Source organism: Piliocolobus tephrosceles, chromosome 1, assembly GCF_002776525.5.
Source record: "Piliocolobus tephrosceles isolate RC106 chromosome 1, ASM277652v3, whole genome shotgun sequence".
NCBI lineage: Eukaryota > Metazoa > Chordata > Mammalia > Primates > Cercopithecidae > Piliocolobus > Piliocolobus tephrosceles.
In genome coordinates, this window is record NC_045434.1 from 8,387,238 (window position 1) to 8,408,869 (window position 21,632).

At 39.5% G+C, this 21,632-nt stretch overlaps 1 protein-coding gene and 1 pseudogene across 1 annotated transcript in view; both read right to left on the reverse strand.

Moving 5' to 3' along the window:
- The window catches only part of FMN2 (formin 2), a 390,950-nt gene that overhangs the window by 297,124 nt on the left and 72,194 nt on the right, over window positions 1-21,632 (reverse strand). The window contains exon 3 of the mRNA XM_023216188.2: window positions 5,850-5,997. Coding sequence (XP_023071956.1) covers window positions 5,850-5,997 — 148 coding nt within the window. The remainder of the gene's footprint in view (window positions 1-5,849; window positions 5,998-21,632) is intronic.
- LOC111545228 lies at window positions 12,906-14,032 on the reverse strand (annotated as a pseudogene).

Sequence of the window (21,632 nt, forward strand, 5' to 3'; positions counted from 1 at the left end):
TTTGGCATTTTAAGTTAAAATGCAGCTACATAAAATTATTATATGATAGCTTCTTTAATGGTATATACCATTTGATTCAAATCCAGTCAATTTAACTGAAACATAATTCATTAAATTTCATTGAAATAGCATGACTTATGATTGGCTGCCTAATAAATGTAAGATGTTTTTAATTCTGATATACCATGTCTTTCCAAAAATGAAGATGAGGTTAAATACTTGAATTTTCCTAAATGAGGCCAATTCCATGATCTGCTTATTTGATTATTTAATAGTATTGAGGCTCTGCCTCTCATTGTCAACAAAATATAGCCACACCTAGGCTATAGTTAGTTCAGGAGAAAAGGAAGGCCAATTTTATAGAAACTATATGTATGCGTGTATATATATACACACACGTGTATATATACATATATGTATATATACATGCATACATACACTATATAATATATATTCAATTCAATATATTATATAATTAATATATAATATATACATATATAATCATAGGCCAATCATATATATTATCTAATATATTATATATATAATGTATTTACATGTTGAAAATGGAGAATTATCTTTGGGAGATACAGTCAATCTACTCCAGTACATTTTATTCCTTGATTAAGTGAGAGGCTCAGAAAGATAGAATACTACCAAGTCTCCCCTGGTCCCTTATAGAATTTCTGCATCATCTCAACTGAACTTATGTTAAAACATTTGAACAAAACACAGAAATGGACCGGGCATGATGGCTCATGCCTGTAATCACAGCACTTTGGGAGGCCAAGGTGGGAGGATCACTTAAGCCCAGGAGTTCAACACCAGCCTGAGCCCCATGACAAAACCTCATATCTACAAAAAAATTTAAAAATTAGCTGGGCATAGTGGCTCACACCTTTAATCCCAGCACTTCGGGAGGCTAAGGTGGAAGGATCACTTGAGTTCAGGTGGTGAAGGCTACAGTGAGCCAAGATCATGCCACTACACACCAGTCTGGGCGACAAACTTAAACCCTGCCTCAAAAAGAAAAGAAATGAGTTGATACTGTATTGACCTTGCACGGCACAGAATCTCTTCTCTTAAGAACCATTAGAGACACTTCTTTGGGATATGAATTGTGCTTCTCTGAGTGACTGTGTTTTCAATCTCATGGACACTGAGGAAGACATTCACATTCCCCTTTCTGCTTTGCAGCTTACCTTTAAAAATGGCAGATCCTCATGAGATACATTTCACTGGGCTGTCTTAGCTCAGCTTCATTTTATCATTCCATCCTAAATTCCTTTTAGTTTGATCTATATTCCTTATTCCTTTATGATCCTTTTGTACATTTTATATATTTATAAGCTGCTCAAATCTTTTTTTGGAACAAAGGTGAATTACAATGTACTCAGCCAGTGCATAACTGCATTTTAAAGGATTTTCACCTGAAAATATCCTGCCATGGTTCTTCGTTTCTTTCTTTTCTTTTATTCCTTGCAGCAGGAAGTCATCTACCATGTTTCTACCAGATCCTCTTCCATATATTTTCTTCTAGGATTTTCTGTGCCTTGATTGTCTTTCTAAAAAGTCAGTTCTCTGTCTCCTCTCAGCCATTCACATTTTCAGAGAAAGGTGAGGGATTTGATTTTCCATAGACGAAACGACAATGATCAAAAGCCCCTATGCACATCTACACACCTGCTCCTGCTCTGGGTTCTCCACGAATTTGAAAACTCAAGTTCATTATTTGATGTTGTTCAAATCTATTGAATGACCTTTGAAACTTGGTATTGAGCCCCGAAATTGGTCCATGAACTGTTTTAGCCCATACAAAACTCTCCTTCAAATCTTGCATTAATGTGCTAAGTAGATGTTTATTTGGATCTTTTCCAGCAAAAGATTGTCATCATTCTCTCAAATATTTAAGTATATACTATGTACTGGAAAGTCTTGAAATTCTGAAAGCTGATGGGGAAGACATGTATATATATATAAACAGAAAAATTCAATACATAAAGCATTCAGATGACAGAGATAGGAATAGGATGTCATGGGACTCCAGAAAAGAGCCCATGAGTGGAAAACAGCCATGGATGGGTGGGTTAGTGCTGTATATGGGCAAGGGAAACTGAGGGAGAAGATAAAGTGAAAATGATAAATAGAAAGGGTTTCTTTGTATCAATGTTTTTGCCACCAACTGGTTTTGGTTTTTTATTTGTTTAATGCCACCAACATGGGAAGCATGACTTCCTTTTTTCCCAGTCAGTCTTATCCTTCAGGGGTGTTCTGCAGACTTCAAAAGGTCAATGTTAACACCTTACGCCCATCTGTGGAGGCAATGCCAACTGCAGAGGGAGCCAGGATGAGAACAAAGGACTGCCAGGAATCTGCAACTCACTGGTGAGAAGAGGCACCAAGACCTCACCATGGCCTCAGCCCTTCCAATTCATACAAAGAAGGGGCAGTTCCTTCACCAATCCATAAAGGAAGAAAAAAACCATCTTTCACAGAAGAGATCATGAAAAAGTTAAAGTGAGTTGCTCCCTATGCAGTTAAAGTGAGATACACGAAAAAGGCAGAAGAGAGAGTACCACAAATCTGAATTAGCTGGACATGTGAATTAGGTAACCAATTTTAAGAGCTGGAAAGGCCGAGCGCAGTGGTTCATGCCTGTAATCCCAGCACTTTGGGAGGCCGTTGAGGGGGTGGATCACCTGAGGTCAGGAGTTCAAGATCAGCTGGGCCAACATGGTGAAACCCCGTCTCTACAAAAATACAAAAATTAGCCAGGCATGATGGTGGGCGCCTGTAATCCCAGCCACTCAGGAGGCTGATGCGGGAGAATGTCTTGAATTCAGGAGACGGTGGTAGCAGTGAGCTGAGATCATGCCACTGCATTCCAGCCTGGATGACAGAGTGACACTCCAAAAACAAACAACAACAACAACAAAATAGCTGCAAAAAACAACAAATGAAGCAAGCAAAAAAACAAAAAAAAAGTCCTCCATTTTCTAAGCTAGACCTGCACGTCTTTCTTCTTCTTCTTCAAAAAATGTCATTGAACTCCTTTACTTTGAATTAAAATAGAAAGGGGTCGGCCAGGCGCAGTGGCTCATGCCTGTAATCCCAGCACTTTGGGAGGCAGAGGCGGGTGGATCACTTGAGGTCAGGAATTCGAGACCAACTTAGCTAACATGGTGAAACCTCGTCTCTACTAAAAATACAAAAATTAGTCTGGCCTGGTGGTAGGCGTATGTAATCCCAGCTACTCAGGAGGCCAAGGCAAGAGAATCGCTTGAACTCAGGAGGTGGTGGTTGCAGTGGGCTGAGATTGTGCCATTGCACTCCAGCCTAGGTGACAGAGTAAGAACCCACAAATAAATTTTTTAAAAAAAGGGGAGGTCATGTGTTATATACAGTGAATTTAACCATGATGTCACCACATAAGAATATGCACCTATCAGTTAACTACAAATAGATCATTACTATTCATAATTATATTATCGAACTTTGTGATTGATGTAAAACATGAGACTGTAGGCAAAGTTTACCTATGATATTGACATTCCCACTCTTACAACTGACTGACTAGAAGAGAGTGTGGTGTGGTTCTGGGGATGAGGCTGTCTCGTGGAAGTGTCTTTCCAAATGAACGTCAGGGAGTCACAACAGAAAAAGTTTAGAAAGACCCATTAGATCACCCTGATGAAAAAATGCTACAACAGATCAACTAGAGAAAAATAAGTCACTAAGTTAAATTACTTCTTACCTCCATCATCCTCTTCAAGAATGCATTTGTTAAAAGGAGACAAATTATTTCATTAAAAATCACTTGCTCTGGCATTTTGCAAGCTACAGTAAATCATGAAGCAAAAACCAGGTAACAAACTTCCTGGTATCAATGCCAACCTCATCTTTTACCAAAGTAAAATTCAGACGATCACACTCAACTAACTTTGAGTCAAGTGTTCCACCAGTAAATATGCCAGCAACATAAAATGTTTTATAATGTTTATCATAAAGTGCCCTAAAATTTAAGAATATCATATAAATGTTTCAGTGAAACAAGTTGAGAATGATACAGTAGGGAACAGAAAACAGGAAAATATCACCCAATCAATGATGCAAAACATGGGATATAAACAACTGTTAACAGGACTCTCCATGCAATTGATTAATTCAACTATATCTACCCCTAAGTATTTTGTATCACTAAATGTGATCATAGAGTAGTGTAGAAAATGGGACCAATACTTTCAATTGTGTGTTTTCCTTTAAAACTAAAAGTCTCTTTACTTCCTTGATTTTCAGGTGCTATCATGGTACAGGTCTCTCACCTCTGAAGATCTTTGCTTAAAGGAAGTCTGCCTTGGCCTTTGAGAAACTGCTGTCTGTAAGTGTTATGATAAACTCAGCGTCCTTCCTGGAACAGACTTCCTACACCTTATGTCTCACTTGTTCGTTTCAGGGAGTACAGCCCACCTAGTGAACACCACACAGTGTTTCAAAAGCACTGGACATTCAAAAAGGGAGATTCAAGGTCAAGTGTGGGCCCCCATTTCAGTGCATTGGTGGAAAAAAAAAGGCGCAAATACATCCCTCCAGAGACGGGGATAAAAATGGGAGGCAAGGTTCCCTTTGCAGAACTTTGGGTGGGGGACTGGAATAAAATCTTTTACATTGTTGGTCATTGTTGGTTGAAAGGGACCTCATGAATAAGGCAATGACATGAAACAATGATAATTATAATAATTAATATTAAATACACTGAGCTAGGCACTGCATTCTGCATTCTAATGCTTCATACAAATGCCTGTAATTCTCAAAACAGCCCTACACAGTCCATGCTATGCTCATCACCATTTTACAGATGAGAAAACTGAATACAGTTGTTAGGAAATTTGCCTGAGATGACAAACTAATAAGTTGGCAGAGCCCAAGCTCCATGCTTTAAAGTTATGCTCTTCTACTATGCGTCCAAAATAAGTTTCTAATGACTATTTTCCTCTCTATGAGTCAATCAGAAAAAAAAAATCAAAATTCTTAACTCTAATATCTATGTTACCATTTAGGAAAATCTGGTGGAGAAATCTATGAACAGCAATGATGCTCTTCTATTTACTCCTCACTCATGCTTCAGAAATCAACATTTATGCCTGGTCAGTCCACCAGGAGGAAGTTGGGAATTTATTACAACAAAATGAAGAAAAGTCCAGGTGCGGTGGCTCATGCCTGTAATTCCAGTACTTTAGGAGAATGGAGAATCGCCTTAGCCCAGGAGTCTGGATCAGCCTAGGCAACAGAGTGAGACTCTGGCTCTACAAAAAATTTAGCCGGACATGGTAGCGCACGGCTGTGGTCCCAGCTACTTGGGAGGCTGAGTTGGGAGAAATGCTTGAGCCAGGGAACTTGAGACTGCAGTAACCCATTGCTCCACTGCACTCTAGCCTGGGTGACAGAGCAAGACCTTGTCAAAGAAAAAAAAAAAAAAAAAAGAAGAAGAAGAAGAAAAGGGAGAAAACAACCATATTCCATAAAGCATTGTTCCACAAATATGGTTCTCAATTCTGTATGACAAATATAAAGTGTTTTCTTAAAATTGGCCTAGGGGGTCATCATCCTGCTGAACTCCTCCAAATAAACCTGAGGCTAATCTCATGCTATCTTCGCAGCCAATAACACAAAATACTTTAAGACAACAAAAGGAACAAAGAGAGAAAAGACCCCAAAATAAAAATTTCTTAAAGGTTATATCTGAATGCCATGCAATTAAAAATAAAAGATTACTTAAAATTAAGATTTAATAACATGTATATGTCACTATCTTGCCTCTTCCAGTTATCTCTGAAGACGAAGGAAACACTTACCTGTTTCAGCACCCTCGAGCCTGTGTTCTTCATCAGGAGGTTTGGATGATGGCCCCATGGATGGGACCCGCCTAGGAAACTGCCCTTCTGAATAGTCCAACGAGTGTGTGGGTTGACTAACTGCAGCCCAGGTATAAAGTTGATCTTGCTATATTTAAAAATAAAAAATGTTGAAATGCTATTAATTCAGTTACAAAAAAATAAGCCATGACTAATATATTGCAAATCATTTCTATGTAAATTACTTAGATATGCATATATATATGAAACATTAAAACAGCATTTTATACTATTCAGTGTAGATTCCTAAGATACACATTTTTTTTTCATGCAGTCATTTTATCTTTATAACCACAGTTGCCTCAACTTCATTTTTATAGTAAAACTTTCGCCTCTTTCTTTGGAGGGAGAGATGCTATATAGCCCTGCAGGGAATTATGAAATCAGACAGTCCAGACACTCAATCAGAGAACTCCCTGAACTAGCACCTTTAATTCATCTGAATATGATATCCCTTTCAAAATTGTTTATATACTTGTGGGAATGTGAAAGGACAGGCTGTACTTGGGCACCACAGGACAATAGCAGCTCCCGTGCCTTCAACCACAAAAGGCCCAGGAAACCGACTTATCTGGGGTCCAGATTGGAAACTGTTTGGGAGAGAAACCATGAAACAGTGAATGAACCTGCCAAGAAAAAAAAAAAAAAAAGAATTGAATAGGGATCTTCTGGCCAAGAAAGACCTCGCCAGCTACAGACCAACAGAATCTGGACAGAATGAGAAAGCAGCTAGTACTATACCTAGGGCCAGGAGACAAACTACAAATCTCACAAGGAAGCCTGCTCCACGGCCTATAAACACCTTGGAAAACTGCTCATTAGGATTTCAGAATAACAACGTGTCCAGCCATTTCAGGATGCATATGCTTAATATATGCATGCCCTATATCTGTGACATTTTTCTGGGTGTATTTCCCTAATACCTTTGATCCACGTCAAGCAAAGCAAAGAGAAGAACAGTAGGGTAGAAGTGAAAAACAAAAAACCACTGTAATCCCTGGGTCGAGACCACAAAGTAAATGAGTAATCTGATGGATGTTGCTATTTCTGTATTTAACAAATTGAGAAATTCATAAAATAATCTCCAGCATGCTGGAGATACAATGTAGAGACCAGTTAGTTTAAGCTTTACATTTAGGGACAGTTATTAACCCTAACTGAGAATTCAGATTCCTGGGGTCAGCCAGCATTGGATCAGAAAGGACCACATTTCAGACCTGGCTAAGCATTTGAGCTACTCATGTATCTTCCAGCTATCCCATCTTGACCAACACCAGAAACTGCACTACCAGTTTCTGAATATCAGAAACAGTTTTTTTATTGCTGAAATTAGTGGCTTTAATTAACATAACAAATATTAGGTATGAGCTGTCATTGGAGAACCTGAAGGAATTCAATGTAAGTAGATTAAGTATGACATCAGAGAACATGCCCACACTTAAAAAGGACAAAACTCAGGCAAGGGATGATGTTAAAGTGTGACAGCCTGAGAGTGCTGTCTCCTACCTCTAGTTTAGGAGGATGTCTCTTTGCCTGTTGCCAACAGTCGGGCACAGGATCCTATTCCTTGGTGTTTGTATCACATGGACCTTTCACACAAGGTGAGGTCAAGCACCTACCAGCGTGGCAAGCTGGCCATGCTCTGACTCTCAAGTCAGGTTGTCTAGGCTCTTGTGCAAACTAATGTTGTATATTTAATAAATGTTTATATGTTGGGCAAAACTTCATTTGAGATTTCCTTTCATTAAAACCCAGTAAATCCTTGCCCCATATACAAAAATTCAAAATGGAACAAAGACCAAAACATAAGACCTAAAACTACAAAACTCTTAGACAAAAACATACAGGAAAAACTTCATAATATTGTTTTTGGCAATGAGTTCTTGAATATGACAACAAAAGCACAAGCAATAAAAATTTTTTTTAAAAAATCAATGAACTGAACTATATCATAATTTAAAACTCCTATGCATCAAAGGACACAATCAGAGTGAAAAGGCAACCTACAGAATGGGAGGAAGTATTTGCAAATCAACTCTGATAAGGATTTAATATCCTGAATATAGAAACAATGCCCACAAGTCAACACCAAAAAACAAATAACCTGATTTTAAAATGGGCAAAGGGCTTGAATAGACATTGTTTCAAAGGAGATACACAAAATAGTCAACAAGCATATGAAAAGATGCTCAATATCACTAATCATTATGGAAATGCAAATCAAAACTACAATGAGATCACCTCACACCCACCAGGATGGCTATTATTCAAAAAACAAACAAACAACAACAACAACAACAAAAATAAAATAAAGCACCAGCCTGGGCAACATGGCAAAACCTCATCTCTACAAAAATATAAAAATTAGCCAGGTATAGTGGCACACACCTGTAGTCCTAGCTAGTTGGGAGGCTACATGGAAGGATCACTTGAGCCCCAGAAGTCAAGGCTACAGTGAGCCATGATCACGCCACTACACTCCAGCCCAGCAAAAGAGCAAGGCCCTATCCAAAACAACAACAACAACAAGATAGAACATAAGTGCTGGCGAGGATGTGGAGAAATTGAAAGCATTGTGTACTAATAGTGATACGGTAAAATGATACTGTTGCTATGGAAAACATATGGCAGTTCCTCAAAAAATTAAAAATAGAATTACCATACGATCCAGCAATTACACTTCCGGATATGTATGCAACAGAATTAAAAATAGGATCTTAAGGCCAGGCGCGGTGGCTCACGCCTGTAATCCCAGCACTTTGGGAGCCCCGAGGTGGGCAGATCACGAGGTCAGGAGATCGAGACCATCCTGGCTAACACAGTGAAACCCTGTTTCTATTAAAAATACAAAAAATTAGCTGGGCGTGGTGGCGGGTGCCTATAGTCCTTGCTTCTCGGAAGGCTGAGGCAGGAGAATGATGTGAACCCAGGAGGCGGTGGAGCTTGCAGTGAGCGGAGATCGTGCCACTGCACTCCAGCCTGGGTGACAGAGCGAGACTCCGCCTCAAAAAAAAAAAAAAAAAAAAAAGGGAATCAAAGAAATATCTGTACACTTATGTTCATAACAGCATTGTTCACAACAGCCAAAAGCGAAAAGCAACCCAAGTGTCCATCCATGAATGAACACATAAACAAAATGTGATAGATATATAGATAAACTGGGAAATTATTTAGCCTTTAAATAGAAGGAAACTCTGATACATGCTACCGCATGGACGAACCTGGAGGACATCTGGCTAAATGAAATAAACGTGATACAAACAGACAAATACTTTATGATTCAACCCATATGAGGTACGTAGTATAGTCAAATTCATATTGTCAGAAAGTCAAATGGTGGTTGCCAGGGACTGGGGAGATGGGGGATGGGGAGTTGTTGCAAAGTAATGGGTACGGAATTTCCGTTTTGCAAGAAGAAAAAATTCTGGAGGTTGATTGTACAACAATGTGAATATACTTAACAATACCGAATTGGACACTTAAAGTGGTTAAGGTGGGAAATTAATGTCCTGTGTATTTTGCCACAGTGAAAATTTTTAAAATAATTTTTTAAAAACAGTGAATTGCAAGGCTGTTGGGAATAGCTAAGACTCACTTATTCAAGAGCAGTGCATGATTAAATTGACAGGTCAGTTCTTAAGAGGTAACATGGATACTGTGATGGCTTAAGAAAAGAACTGAACTGTAGCCAGGCATGTGGCTCACGCCTGTAACACCAGCACTTTGGGAGGCTGAGTCAGGTAAATTGCTTGAGCCCAGGAGCTCAAGACCAGCCAGGGCAACACAGTGAGACCCCACCTTTACAGAATATTTTAAAATTTTTTTTAAAAAAAGTCAGGGATGGTGCACACACTTTTATTCCTAGCTACTCAGGAGGCTGAAGTGAAAGGATCACTTGAGCCTGGGAGGTCGAGGCTGCAATGAGCGATGACTGTGCTTCTGTGCTCTAGCCTGGACAACAGAGTGAGACCCTGTCTTAAAAAAAAAAAAAAGAAAGAAAATTTTCTGAAATGTAACGCCCTCTCCACTCTACTCTTCGCCACCCTCCAGTTAGTGATGATGATACCTACTTTAGCTACAGTTATTCTACACGACCCAGAAAATAACCTACCTTAAATCTTTGCAGCCATTGCCCTCCTAATATTTTCCAGAATAGCAGAACCAAATTGGCCACAACAGTATGCTTCTAAGCCTGAGCTTCGGTTCCTTGTGCATAAAATACAATATATGTAGCATGCTTAGAAAAATGCTTGGCCTACCAGCTCCCCTGGGAGTTGGTGGAGAGAAGCGGGGCTGGAGTGACTGAGAGATTCCAGACCTGGCATCATGGTCAACCACAAAAAGACTTTTTTTCTAGAGAGCCATCATCCTACTAACAGCCTCAGACATAGTTTGTTCCATATAAAAGAGGGAGCACCAACAACCAAGGGGATAAACTATCTCACTGAGTTTCATCATTCACCAAAATACAAAGCATGCTAAAAGCACTCTAGAAAACCTCGTATACACAAACAAAAGTATCCGGTCAGTCCCCCAGTCTTTGAACCACGCCTCAGAACTGTGATATATTACTGGGCGGTAACGGTAATTTAAAGCCTCTCATTCATCACATAGCTCCACTAGCAGAAAATAAGCAAAACAGACTTCTTTCATGGGTTCTCCACGTCTGCAGAATCAAATCCCAACTCTTCAACTTAAATATCATTTCAGCATTCCTATATCCCTACCATCTTCCTTCCCAAATTCATTTCTCATTTCCTAAACCAAGCTTCACGCCACTAGAATGCCCTCTCCAGCTCTACCCACTCAAGGAGTCTAATCAATCATTTAAAAATCCAGTTGAAGTCCCATTTCACCTGAATCAGACCCTGAAAGGGTACACTTAATGTGTACTATCCAAAACGGTAGCTTCCCACCTAGTCCTGAGTGTATATCACGTTTCCTCGAATTGACTGCAAACTCCTTCAGGATGAGAAGGGTGTACACGGGTCTTGTAAATGTCCCCTAGCTCTGGACAGTGCTATGATGACTACACAAAAGCCACCTGAGGCCGGCCGTGGTAGCTCATGCCTGTAATCCCAATACTTTGGGAGGCCAAGGCAGGCAGATCACCTGAGATAAGGAGTTCGAGACCAGCCTGGCCAACATGGTGAAACCCTATCTCTACTAAAAATACAAAAATTAGCTGGGTATGGTGGCACACGCCTGTAATCCCAGCTACTCGGGAAGCTGAGGTGGGAGAACCATTTGAACCTGGCAGGCAGAGTTTGCAATGAGCCAAGATCAGGCTACTGTGCTCCAGCCTGGGTGACAGAGCGAGACTCCATCTCAAAAAAAAAAAAAAAGCCACTCGATGCCTGCTGACTTATCACATTTATCAAAAATAAATAAAAGAGATGGCTGGTCAATACAGGCAGAGGCTGCAGCTGCTAATCTCATTTTCTTCATTTGTTTAGCAAGGTACCAAAAGGAAACTTTGTGGGTACCATATAGAAAATGAAGGTATCAGGTTATCTGTTATGTCTAAACCTATTGATAATTACTATTTAAAGAAAAAACATGGAGTAGGTAAAATTCCTAGGATATATTCATCACTCCCCCCAAGCAAATCTCATCACTTTGTGGAGCCTCAATATTCTCATCAGTAAATCAGGAAAAATGTATGCCTTGTCTTTTGGGGGAGCTTGCATGAGGCAAGAGGAAATGATATGTGAAAAGAACTACAAAAATTACATGGTGATATTCAAATGTCATATGCCATGAACAGTATTTGTTTTGACTTTTAAAAATCTGTGTTTGATTACAATGGTCATACTTTTTTTGTTTAAAAAATCCTTTTCAGAGGAATTGAAAATCATTATCTCACATACACATCATCTCTACATAACCAGCACTAAATCTTTCTGTGCCCTTTGGATGACTATAAGTAGTTGAGCAAACTGAGTTTTCTTGGCATTTGTGCTGTCTGTCAACAGGTTTTGCATTCAATTAACAATTGCCCTGTGGTATTTCCTCAACCATCCATAAATGTCTTTTTCCATGTGTGTGTGTGTCTGTGTGTGTGTGTGTGTGTGTGTAACATTTCACGAATGTATTTGTTATTTTCTCAAACAGGGTATATGAGTTTCTAGCTACCAGTTACCATATCCTATACTCCCCTGTTTTCTCAGGAATGTCAAGTATAAATAATCAACATATTGTGAGTATTAAGGACAAGGTCAAGATGGATAAGAATTGTTTAACAGAGCAAAGCACAGTTTTATTTTTGAGTTAAGGCAGGGATGCATTTTCACGGCTCCACTCCACATCCTTAAATTCTTAAGGTCTGTTTTGGCTTTTGCTGAATGACATTATGTCTTCCTATTAAAGAAAACAAATACAAGCTTTCTACCATAGGTATATGAGAAACTTTAAAATCACAACCTAAAAGTGGTGTAAGTAGGCTACAGGCCTGCTAGCTTAAGAAAAAGAAAAGTTACTTTTAGCAGCTATTTCCCCATCTTTTCACGAGGTTATAAATAACAACACCTAAAATAACTCAGAGCTATAATCCACAAAGAATTTATCATAGTGTGTCCACTAGAAAATAAAATAACAGTGCTCCAAGGTAGGCATTCTAAGAGTGCTTCACTGAGATTTTTACAGGTAAGTTGAGGGTTTGGTTCCCACCTTAAAATATTTCAGATCAATATTTTTTCTGGTTCTTCCATATGCAAGAAAATTTCATTGTCCAATGGTCTGTAATATTTCTTGTAGAAATTAACTTTATTATGTTAAAATACTCCTTAATGAGCTGGCAATTATTCCTGTAGAAGACAGTCCAGAAAACAGGTCCACGACTGAATTATCCTCGTCCTTGATGACAGAGATTCATGAATGACACACATCACACCATTCTCTGGAGTAACTGCTGAAGGTCTAGGAGGCGCTTCTCCCTGCCTGTTAGGCTGCTCCCATCGCACCACGACAGGATGGACGTTGCTTTTCTCTTTTGAATTAAATCTTGACAACAGTTCGAATGCTCTTTCCAGAATGCATCAGTTCAAAGGCTTCGTTAATTTCATCAAAAGACATATTGTGAGTCACAAATTCATCAACTTTTATCTTTTTGGGACCTATATTCAGACACCAACTTTGGGACACTTTCTACAGTCTTTCATCCTCCAAAGGCAGTGCCTTTCCATGTGTGACCTGTTACCAGCTGGAATGGACGAGTGGCAATTTCCTCACCTGAAGCAGCTACTCCAACCACTATGCTGATGTCCCAGCCCTTGTGACATGCCTCAAGTGCTGCCCTAATGTATTCCTAACACATTCAAAGGAATAGTCCACTCCTACATCAGTCATCTCAGTGAGTACTTCTTGGATGGGTTTACTAAAATCCTGAGGGTTAATACATTCAGTGGCTCCAAACTCATTGGCCCTTGGAAATTTATCTTGATTGATGTCCACACCAATGATTCCAGGAGGCACCAGCCACTTTACCACCCACAACTGCCAATGCAACTCCTCCCAGGCCAAAGATGGCACAGACAGAGCCAGGCTCCACCTTGGCTGTGTTCACAGCAGCAGCATAACCAGTTGAAATGCCACAACCTAGAAGGCAGACTTTATCCAAAGGTGCTAAAGAATCTATTTTAGCAACAGAGACACCAGCCACAACTGTGCATTCAGAAAATGTGCTGGTTCCCATGTAATGTAAAATTGTCTCTCCTTTGCAAGTAAATCTGCTGGTACCATCTGGCATTAATCCTTTCCCTTGAGTGACTCTTATCTTCTGGCAAAGGTTAGTTTCAGGATTTAGACAAAATTTGCATTCTCCACACTGTGGGATGTAAAGTGGGATGACAGTTATCACCCGCCTTCAGCTTAGTAACTCCCTCATCAACACTTTTCCACAATTCCAGCACCTTCATGTCCCAAGATCACTGGAAAACAACCCTCAGGATCAGCTCCGCTCAGAGTATAGGTGTTGGTGTGGCAAACTACAGTGGCAAAGATCTTGATTCAAACTTCATGAGCCTTTGGGGGTGCCACCTCTATCTCCCCTATGGAGAGAGGCTTTCCACTGCAGCCTTGCACTTGATAATCTGGTTCGCCATGTCCACGGGTTCTCGTTGGCATGGAGGGCGGACTGTATATTAATGCAGAACCTAGATTGTTACTGTCTAAGAGGAACTGCTGCTATTCTCATTCCATGGTTGGCTTCTCTGTGGGTAGAGATAGGACATCCATCTGTGTGGGAATTAATCTGAGTTTAGGTTCCTCTCTTAATAAGAAATGATCAGCACTGCCCCAGCTCAACTGTCTATCAAGGCCAGCAGACCCATATTTAAGTAGCAAAATAGGGTAACTATATCCCAGATATTCCATAAAGTACAATCTCCCATCTGATATCACAGTCTGCATGAAGGGGAAAAAAACATTAAAAATAAAAATTGCCTCGAAGTATGCAGCTCACTGATTTCTTTATAACCATTCTAAAATCTATCCTGGTCAGGTGTGGTGGCTCACGCTTGTAATTCCAGCACTTTGGAAGGCCGAGGCAGGAGGATTACTTGAGCCCAGGAGTTGGAGACCAGCCAAGACAAGATAGCAAGACCCTATCTCTACAGAAAACAAATTTTTAAATGAAAAATTAGCCAAGTGTGGTGGCACACTCCTGTGGTCCCAGCTACTCGAGGATGAGGCAGAAGGACTGCATGAGCCTGGGAGGTCGAGGCTGCAGTGGGCTGTGATTGCACCAGGGTACCCCAGCCTGGGCGACACAGTGAAACCCTGTCTCAAAAACAAAGCAAAACAAAACAAAATCAAATCAAATCAAATCTATCCCTAGATTATGTAGATAAATCTATCTCAGGCCAGCAGAGGGCTCTACACCTTGTCCTACTGACCTCAAAAAGAATTGCCTCAACTGAACTATGCTTGGAGGTGATCTCGGAGACAAGACTCCCAAGTCTACTGAAGACTGTTGAAAATGCCCATCCCATTACACAATATTTTGTGTAGGAGGGCTCTGAAGACACATTTATTCCTGATCTTAGAATTTCACAGCTCTATCTAAAGAACTAAATAGTTGGATGGTAATTTGAGTTTGTGTTTTTTTGTTTGTTTGAGATGGAGATGGAGTCTCCATGTCCTGGGTTCAAGTGATTCTCCTGCCTCAGCCTCCAGATTAGCTGGGACTACAGACACGTGCCACCACGCCCAGCTAATTTTTGTATTTTTAGTTAAAGACGGGGTTTCGGCCAGGCGCGGTGGCTCAAGCCTGTAATCCCAGCACTTTGGGAGGCCGAGACGGGCGGATCACGAGGTCAGGAGATCGAGACCATCCTGGCTAACACGGTGAAACCCCGTCTCTACTAAAAAATACAAAAAACTAGCTGGGAGAGGTGGCGGGTGCCTGTAGTCCCAGCTACTCAGGAGGCTGAGGCAGGGGAATGGTGTAAACCCGGGAGGCAGAGCTTGCAGTGAGCTGAGATCTGGCCACTGCACTCCAGCCTGGGCCACAGAGTGAGACTCCGTCTCAAAAAAAAAAAAAAAAAAAGACGGGGTTTCACCATGTTGGCTAGGAAGATCTCGATCTCTTGACCTCATGATCCACCCGCCTCGGCCTCTCAAAGCGTTGGGATTACAGGCATGAGCCACTGCGTCTGGCCATTTGTGTTTTTTTTTTTTTTAATCTCAGGGACAATATAAATCGTGTTGATCAGATGTGCTTTTCATTTTGGCTATTAAAAAAACACAGTGAAATTCATACATGGCCCACCTGCCACATGTTTGGAGATTCTGGAATATATGTCTTTGATTAGTCTCATTCCTGGTTCCACTTCAGTATTGTCTTGTCTTTTTTTCTTTAATCTTTTCACTGAAATAGCACATTTTTATTTTCTTATTATATCTTTTCTTCCTAATCATTGTAAATACTTTTTGGACTAGGTAACAATAAACACATTATTACTATTAGGGAAATAATGAAAAGGCCTTATTTATTTAATTACCTAAAGAGATGGGATCTTTAGGTAATTCAGCCTGTGGCCCAGGCTGAAGTGCAGTGGTGTGATCACAGGTCATTGCACGCTTCAGTTCCTTAGTTCAAGCACTCCTACCACCTCAGCCTCCCAAGTAGCTGGGACTACAGGTGAGTGCCATGATGTCTGGCTAATTTTTTTTGTAGAATAGAGTCTTGCTATGTTGCCCAGGCTGGTCTCAAACTCTTGAGCTCAAGTGATCCTCCCACCTCAGCCTCCCAAAGTGTTGGTATTCCAGGTGTGAGCCACTGTGCCCAATTAAGATGTCCATTTATTTATCTATTTTAACTCATTTGAACCATTTATAAGATAACTGACTGGCTGGATAAAAAGTAGATCTACCGAGAGTAGTCTGAATTGAACTCTCATTTGTGTTAATCATTTAATTATTAAAAAATAATAGCACAACCCTATAGAATTGTTATGAGGTAGGGAGATAAGAAAAACAATAACTAATCAGTACCATAATATAACATCATCCATTGTGTATATTTTCTAAATTTTCTTTTCTTTTGAGATGGAGTCTCAGTCTGTCACCCAGGCTGGAGTGCAGTGGTGTGATCTTGGCTCATTCAAGGGATTCTTCTGCCTCAGCTTCCTGAGTAGCTGGGATTACAAGAGTGTGCCACCAGGCCCAGCTAACTTTTTTATTTATAGTAGAGATGAAGTTTCACCATGTTGTCCAGGCTGGTCTCAAACTCCTGACCTCAAGCGATCCACTCGCCTCGGCCTCCCAAAGTGCTGGGATGGCAGGTGTGAGCCACTGCGCTCAGCCGATTTTCTAAATTTTCTTTGAATGTTTTATGTAGATGTAATCATAGTGCATGTGCTTTTATAAATAATACAGACCTTTAAAATAATTGCATCATCTTCACACTTGTAATTTCTATTTCTGCCACAATCTTCACACAACACTATAACATAGCCATTAAAACAGCTCTACATGGAACCCATAAATCTGACTGCCCAAAGCATCTATGGTTGGCTTTTAAATAAAAGGGTTTATTTTTAAAAAAAGGAAATGTATATAAAAACGACAAATGTAAAAGAATAATAAGATAACATCAAAAGATTAAACCCCAGGATGGACTGAGATCTCTGAAATGTTCACAAATAGGCCAGGCACTATGGTTCCCACCCGTCCTCCAAGCACTTTGGGAGGACAAAGTGGGAAATTTACTTGAGCCCAGGAGTTTGAGGCTGCAGTGAGCTGTGATCACACCACTGTACCTCAGCCTGGGTGTCAGAGCAAAATTCTGTCCACCCCCACCCCAGAATAAAATACAAATGACAAAGGAGTGTTTTCTTAGCTGTGTTTAAAAGAAGCACTAACATTACTACCAGCGAGATACAAATTGGCACAAACTTTCTACAGAGAAATGTAATATCAAAATAATTTTAAAACCTATTTTTTTTTGAGATGGAGTCCTGCTCTGCCACCCAGGCTCAAGTAGAGTGGCATAATCTCAGCTCACTGCAAACTCTGCCTTCCGAGTTGGATTGATTCTCCTGCCTCAGCCTCCCAAGTAGCTGGGATTATAGGCATGCACCACCATATCCAGCTAATTTTTGTATTTTTGGTAGAGACGGGTTTTCATCATGTTGGCCAGGCTGGTCTCAAACTCCTGACCTCAGGTGATCCACCTGCCTCAGTCTCCCAAAGGGCTGGGATTACAGGTGTGAGCCACTGAGCCCAGTCAACCCATCCATTTCGAACCACCAATTCCACTCATAGAAGTCTTCTCTACGGTAAAAATGTATCAGTGATACGCACAAATATTTATGCACTACAATATATTTATTTCAATGTTACTGCATTCTTTAAAAAAAAAAAGTAGAATTTCCAAAAATAGCAGTAAGAAAACAATTGTTATTGTGTACCTATAGTGGGACAATCAAGAGCCATTAAAATCATACCTCATTGAATGCCATGTAAAATATGTTTATAGTACATTGCCAAGTGTAAGTATTTGGCTGTAAATTGTATATTGTAAAAATAATACATGAGGCCGGGTGCAGTGGCTCACACCTGTAATCCCACCACTTTGGGAGGCTGAGGCAGGTGGATCACCTGAGGTCAGAAGTTGAAGACCAGCCTGGCCAACATGGTGAAGCCCCATCTCTACTCTAAACACAAAAATTAGCTGGGTGTGGGGGCTGGCGCCTGTAATCTCACTTACTCGGGAGGTTCAAGCAGGAGAATCGCTTGAACCTGGGAGGCAGGGTTTGCAGTGAGCCAAGATCGTGCCATTGCACTCCAGCCTGGGCAACAAGAGCAAAACTCTCTCTCAAAAAAAAATTAATAATAATAACACATGAGCTAATGGCCACATAATGTATAATTATATAATGAAGTAATGTGTGTGTGTATATATTTATATATATACAATGGAACACATAAATGTGAGTTTATATATATCACATCTTAAAGGGAAGAGGAAAGGGAATATTAAATTAAGAAAAACTTAGCAAGCCAGGATTCAGGGGAAAACAGAGACCTAGGGAGTGGAGGTTGGCTCATGGGGGGTCCTTTTGCCCCCACCCCTCAACACTTCACAGGATTCCTGTGAGAGGTTGTGGGCACATTATCAGGGGAAAGGGACTGGAGGACCCTGACCTCTAAGGGACACTGGCCCTACTAACACCTCTACTTGGGGTTAGGATCTAAAATTCCATCACAGTAGTAACAAAGGTAAACTAGAAGTAGGCAGGTTGAACATTTTCGGGGCTAAAATTCAACTTTAAAGCATCTACAGCTTTGAACATACCTCAAGGTGATCTTGGAATGTTAGTGCCCCAGATCCCTGGCAAAAGCAAACATAAATCTTATCTGAGAAAAGATGAAATCAAACTAAGCATCTGCACAGCATAAAATTTAAAAAAAAAAATAGAAAATGGAGACATAAATAAAAAATAAACAAAAATCAACAGAAACAGAAAAAGACACACAAAGATCCTAGATTATTATCAGACACACATTTTAAAATAGCTATGTTAAATGTCTCCAAGAAGATAAAAGACAAAATAGAGAACTTCAGCAAGGAGTGGTGGCTCATGGCAGTCATGCCAGCCTTGAACTCCTGGGCTCAATCCATCCTCCCACCTCAGCCTCCTAAGTAGCTAGGACTACACTACAGGGGTGCGTCACCACGCCACCACGTGAAATTTATTAAGTTAGGGAATCTCAAGGTTGCTTAATTTGTCTGTAAACAGGTCTTAAGGTTGCTTAATTTCTCAGGAAATAGGTGAAAGTACCAAAAAACAAAAAGTTAGTCATGCCAGCACTTTTGGGAGGTCGAGTTGGGAGGATTGCTTGAGTCCAGCAGTTTGAGACCAGGCTAGATAACATAGAGAGACCCCATCTCTACAAAAAATTTAAAAACTAGCCAGGTGTGGTGGTCCACACCTGTAGTCCCAGCTACTTGGGAGGCTGAGTCTAGAGGATCACTTGAGCCCAGGAGGTTGAGGCTGCAGTGAGCTATGATCGCACCACTGCACTTCAGACTGGGAAACAAAATGAGACTCTGATTTAAATTTTAAAAAGAAAGAATGCCAACAGACAACTAGAAATAATTTTAAAAACTGAGCAATTCTAGAACTGATAAATAACCAAAATTAAAACCTCAACAGATATACTTAATGGTAGATTAGAAGCAGCTGAATAAAAAATTAGTGCATTCAAAGAGGGATAAAAAGAAACAATTCCAAATGAAGAAACAGAGTCAAAAAGATGGGAAATATTGCAGAGAAAATAAGAGGATAAAAGATACAGTGAAGAACTCTAACCTATGTATAACTGGAGTCCCAGAAAAAAAAAAATATCATAAAGAGAATAACATAGAAGCATTATCTATAGAAAGATCATTCCTGAAAATGTAAAATGAAAGAAAGTATCAAACTACTACTGATTTCAAAGCCCTATAAATCCTATAAATGGGTGAATACAGTAAAACTGCTATAAAAGAGCTAAAAATAACATCTTAAAAGCAGCCACAAATAGATTACCTTCAAAGAATCAACAGATTGATTATTTTTGTTAAGAAGCTAGCGTCATTGAAAGCTAGAAGATAGTGGAATGATCTTTTTTAAACTGCCTACTAGAATTCTACACCTTGTAAAAATATTTTTCAAGAAGAAAATGAAAGAAATCTATTTTAAGACAAAAAAACACTAAAGAATTTGTCACCTAGCAGGCTTGCACCAAAGGAAATACAAAAAGATGCTCTTTGGGCTGAAAGAAAATAATCCCAAACAGATTCCTGAAGATGCAGAAAGAAAGAGCAAAGAAAAAAGATTAAATAAATACCAAACATATAAACAGTATTAATGTCTTGTGGAGATAATACAGAAAGATAATTAAAATAAAATAACAACGTGTAACTTGGAAGTGAAATTTATTAAGTTAGGGAATCTAAGGTTGCTTAATTTGTCTGGAAACAGGTCTTAAGATTGCTTAATTTGTCAGGAAATAGGTGAAGGTACCAAAAAAACAAAAAAGGCAAAAATGTATGCGATTTTAAAAGATAAGCCTAGGCGTAGTGGCTCAGGCCTGTAATCTCAGCACTTTGGGAGGCCAAGGCCGAAGGACTGCTTGAGCCCAGGAGTTCAAGACCAGCCTGGGCAAGATAGTAAAATCTCGCCTTTACAGAAAAACTTAGAAATTTAAAAACAAACATAAAAATTATCTTGGCATGGTGATGTACCCCTGTAGTGTAGTCCTAGCTACTTAGGAGGCTGAGGTGGGAGGATGGCTTGAGCCCAGGAGTTCAAGGCTGCAGTGAGCTATGATTATGCCACCGCACTCCACCATGGGTGACAGAGTGAGACCTTGTATCGATAATAAAATAATAATACTAATAAAAGATAGTTGGTAAAATTACAGTTTTCAAACTACCAGAGAGAACAATTAAATAGTAAAGCGTAACTGATAAATCCAAAAGACACAAAAGGAAAAGGACTATAGAACAGATAAGACAAATAGAACACGTACAACAAAATAGTACTTTAAATCCAAGCATTTAAACAATTGTATTAAATGTAAATAGGCTTAGTTATACTTCAGTAAAAAGCAAGACTGTCAGACAAGATAAAAAATGAGTTCCAAATCTATGCTCTTTATTGAAGATACAAATAAAAAGGTATAAAAATGATTAAGATTACTAGAAAGTAAAAAGATATAACATGTAAATTTTAAACTAAAGAAGGCAAGTATAGCTATATTAATAACAGATATTTCACAGCAAAAAGCATAAGAAACAAAGTGGAAGTATTCTATTGATAAAAATGTAATTCATAAGGAAAATAAATAATTCTAAATATGTGTGCTTCAAATAACATGGCTTCAAAGCACATACAGCAAAAACTGGCAGAGCTATAAGGAAAAAAAAAACATGTCCACAAACATAGTAGCAATAACTTTCTCAATAGCTGCTACAATGGAAAGAAAAAAGTAAGGATATGGAAGATCTGAACAACATAATCAGCAATTTGACTAATGGACTTAAGCAGAACATTTAACCTAAGACATTCTTTTCAAGCATACACAGCACACTGATGAAAGTTGATCACATCTTGGGCTATGGTAAATCTCAATAAATGGCAACATACTGAAATGAAGAGTATGTTTTCTTAATATAATGCAATTAAATTAGAAATAATAAAAGAAGATAAAACAAAGTCTCCATGTTTGGAC